The sequence below is a fragment of the Adiantum capillus-veneris genome, chromosome 14 (assembly GCF_014529385.1).
Source record: "Adiantum capillus-veneris isolate H3 chromosome 14, ASM1452938v2, whole genome shotgun sequence".
Taxonomy (NCBI): Eukaryota; Viridiplantae; Streptophyta; class Polypodiopsida; order Polypodiales; family Pteridaceae; genus Adiantum; species Adiantum capillus-veneris.
In genome coordinates, this window is record NC_140944.1 from 81294728 (window position 1) to 81298464 (window position 3737).

The 3737-nt window shown below is 45.2% G+C and overlaps 1 protein-coding gene across 1 annotated transcript; it reads left to right on the forward strand.

Moving 5' to 3' along the window:
- Nucleotides 1–313: 313 nt before the first annotated feature.
- On the forward strand, nucleotides 314–3481 carry LOC147442664 (uncharacterized). Its single transcript, XM_086529692.1, has one exon. It carries the CDS (start codon nucleotides 759–761, stop codon nucleotides 3138–3140), a length of 2382 nt encoding a protein of 793 aa, XP_086385818.1. The 5' UTR covers nucleotides 314–758; the 3' UTR covers nucleotides 3141–3481.
- The last annotated feature ends 256 nt before the right edge of the window (nucleotides 3482–3737 follow it).

Sequence of the window (3737 nt, forward strand, 5' to 3'; positions counted from 1 at the left end):
AAAAGAATATTAAAAACTGTTATTCTGCAGGATCCTAATTTCTAAAATTAGGAATATTGACCTGCTGATCTAATTGCTCCTCATGGTCCAAATTCTGAGCTAGAGATGAATTACAATGCTAATTCTTCTGCATACAAATTCACAATCCTTCACACACACACACACACACACACACACACACACAATGCCTCATCATCAGGAGCTTTTGTGAGGGAGGCACCGCATACCTATAAGCTAGGTACGATTGGGGGCAGGGCACCGGGCCGGCGGTCCCCTGCCCCCAATCGTACCTCGCTAGGTATGCGGTGCCTCTCGAGCAAAAGCGCATGATGTTATGCATTGTATGAAAAACACTGGAAAAGACTTCGTTTTTCTACATGAGAAAATTTCTAAATCTTCTTGTGATATATAACAATATTTATGAGCACTAGCAAATCTCTTATGCTTATCTCCACAAATAGCTGCTTGTCTTCTGCTAATTTACATCTAAACACACAACTTATATGTCATATCTTATCTATTGAAGGCTTGCACAATCAATGTTTGATGACCTTGCTTTCAATCCATTTCAGCAGAAACCTTGTAATCTGTTGAAGGCTGGCAGTCAATCCTCATGCACTAATTCTTTGCAATCCATTTTTAGCAGAAATTATTCCTGCATATGATCTTCATTGATTTGTTCATGTGTATATGCCAGCAACAAACCTTCTTCATAAACTGCACCTGCAAATGCGCAGAGTGGCTCATTCTTGATTGCAATGGGCAGGTGCAGACGACATCCTCACCATATAGTGGTGGGCATATGTGCTTTTTGCCTCTCTGAGCAGCTGTCTTCCTTGCTTGTGAGAGAGGATGATGATGGAACAGACCTCTATGCCCACTTACACACACATCCCAATCTGCACTCTCCCTTTGCTTTCACCTCATCCAACCCATCCACTGCCTGCGGAACCGTACCTGAAACCCCCTTCACAGCCCCCCGTAAAACTCCACCACGCTTCCCTCATGACCGCGCTGTGGCCGCCCAGGACGTCTCTAGTCCAAAGGCCTCTTCTCATCAATGCTTCTCCCTCTCATTCTCACCCCATAATCGGCTTAGATCGGTGGACTCGTACACACCCTCGGTCTGCAGTCCTCAAAATCAGGTCTTTCTGGGCAACCATGACTTCATCAAAGGAGAGATTCCCAGGAAGAAGAACAGCTTTTGGGCTTTTCTGCATCGGCGTAAGCCCGGCTTCTACAACGCCTGTGGCACTGCAAGTTTGCACCGTAATTATGTGCTCAATCATCAGGAAGCTACACAAGATGAGATATATGATCACTACCACATGCATTTGCAGCAGCTAAAGACTAAGGTGCAGAAGAATGTGCACGTCTCATTGAGGGACAAGCATATAGATGGTGAAAAACGTGCATCAGATAGACATAATCTATCCAAGATAGTGTCCCCATCGATGTATTGTGAAAGCTTTGACAGGGACAATGCCGCACTTCGGCGGATTTCTATGCCACCTTGCTCGGCTCGCCCAAACCATTATCAGAAGAATCCATCCCTCTCCAAACAGAGATATTCTATTGGCCCCAAAACTATTGGCCTAAGCCCTCTCAGGCATGAGAGACATGGTGATGAAAATGTGCTTTTTTCGCAGGGGTTGCGGATCCCATATCATGTACCTTTGTGTGGTATTGAGAAATATGGTGATGCCAAGAGGAGCCATCCTGGTTCAAGCTCTTCTTGGAGCTCTTCATTAATCTTACCGCAGAAAATGCGGAGATCAAAGTCAATCTCTGGACTTTCCGAAAGTAGCGATTTTGGACCCACCATACAGGCTACATCCCAATCATCTCCTGACGTCACTGCAACAACTGTGTCATTTGCAAATGAAGCAATGAATGGTAGTCCCCAATGCATGCTAGTGAAGGTTTCTGAAGACAATGCAATAAGGAAGGGGGTTTGCAACATGTCGGCGAATCAATATAGACAGACCACGCAGATAAAGAGCCGGTCCTTAATTAGCAGCTCTCCTTATGGTCTCCATCACTCTAATGAAGAAATACCCATTTCTGGTTCTTACAACACCAATCATTCTCAGTACTTGGATGAGTATGCACATGGCGCTGACCGCAAAAGCCCACACCTATCCAAGCCATCCTTGAGCCAGCGTCTCTCCTCGAGAAGTGCACCGAACTCTGTCAACATAGCATGTTGTAAGAGCACTACAAGGGCTTCTCCATTAATGCTAGCATCACAGAAGAAAGGCTCAAGTCCACATGGCCTCCTCATTCATGGTAAACCTCATGCGGTGCACAATATCTATGATGACGATGGTGATGTCAAGGGAGCAATGCATGGGTATATGCCTCCTTACCAAGGTCTTGATGAGAGATCCACTGTGCCCTCAGATGATGAGTATCGGAGAAGCCCAAATCTGTTCGACCTAAATCTGCCAAAGTCGATGCACAGTAAGAGCCCCCGCCAGTCGAAAAGAGAAAGCCATAGTTGCAAGAATCATCAGATCCAGGAACCTGCATTTGGCAGTCATGTGTTTGCATACTCAACAAGAAGGAGCTGGGGCAAGGCTTTGGGCAATATACTTAGAATTCGACGTGGAAAGAAGCAGAGTATCGAAGTGCAATCGGAGTCACCAAATACTCATAATCATTATGTTCAGCAATATGACATGGGTAAGATGCAGAATTTGAGAGTCTGCAAGCACCATCAAAGCCATCACAATGAAGATGACAACGATGCCGACGATTGCGATTTTATCGATTATGAGCAGAGTGATCTCTACGATGATTACTATTCGCAGCGAGACATCCCTCTTGAGCACATAAAGGCCCGTCATGAGCTGCTGCAGGCCCAATTGGAGCCACACGTCTTTCCTGGCTTGCAAGATCAGATCATCAAGGGACTCCCACCTCAGCAATACAATTTTCTAAGCAGGGACTACAGCGCCTTTAGTTGCTACTTCAGTCCGCCCATGCATGGTTTCCAAAAAGCAGAGGTGGACATGAGAGGACATGTGAGCTCTCACAAGCAAATGCAGAAAAGAAATGGAGATGTGGGCATATCCAGGAAGTCAACTTTGTTGTTGTCGACGACAGCAGCGGCGGCGGGAGGCATGCGTGGCATTTGAAGTTATGGGAGCAGGAGGGGTTGATTCTACAAGCAAGGCTATGCTTGATTCTGTCAGGTTCTCAAATTGCATGGATAGAAGCTCAGGGTATGGCATTCAAAGCACAAAGTCGTCTGTGTTGATGTAATGGTGGATCCCCACAGAATATGGTAGTGGGTAATACTGCCCAAATTATTGTCTGACATAGAATTTGAATACTCTGCAACTCTTGTAACGATGAGTCTCTCGATACATGAATTAAACGAAGGGGAAGACACCTTGTTGGCGCTGTAAGTTAGCCTTTTCGTTAATCCTAAAGAGAGGGTGCTAGGCTAGTTTGGTTGCCTACCTTCAATTTCTTTCATTTAGTCTTTACTTGGTGATTCAAAGCTCCTTTTTTTTCAAATAAGCCAAAAGGATTGAGCCACTTGGTTCAATCGTGACCCTAGATCCCCAATATGGCTCAATCGTGATCCTTGATGAGGTCGCTTGGCATAATCATGGCCAGTTGCCTCGAAGGAGATTTGACGACCATATTCACTTGCAAACCAAGTAAATAACAATGCTAGTGTGGATGTCGTAGTATTTAGTCAATACTATGCATGACAAAGTTGATGG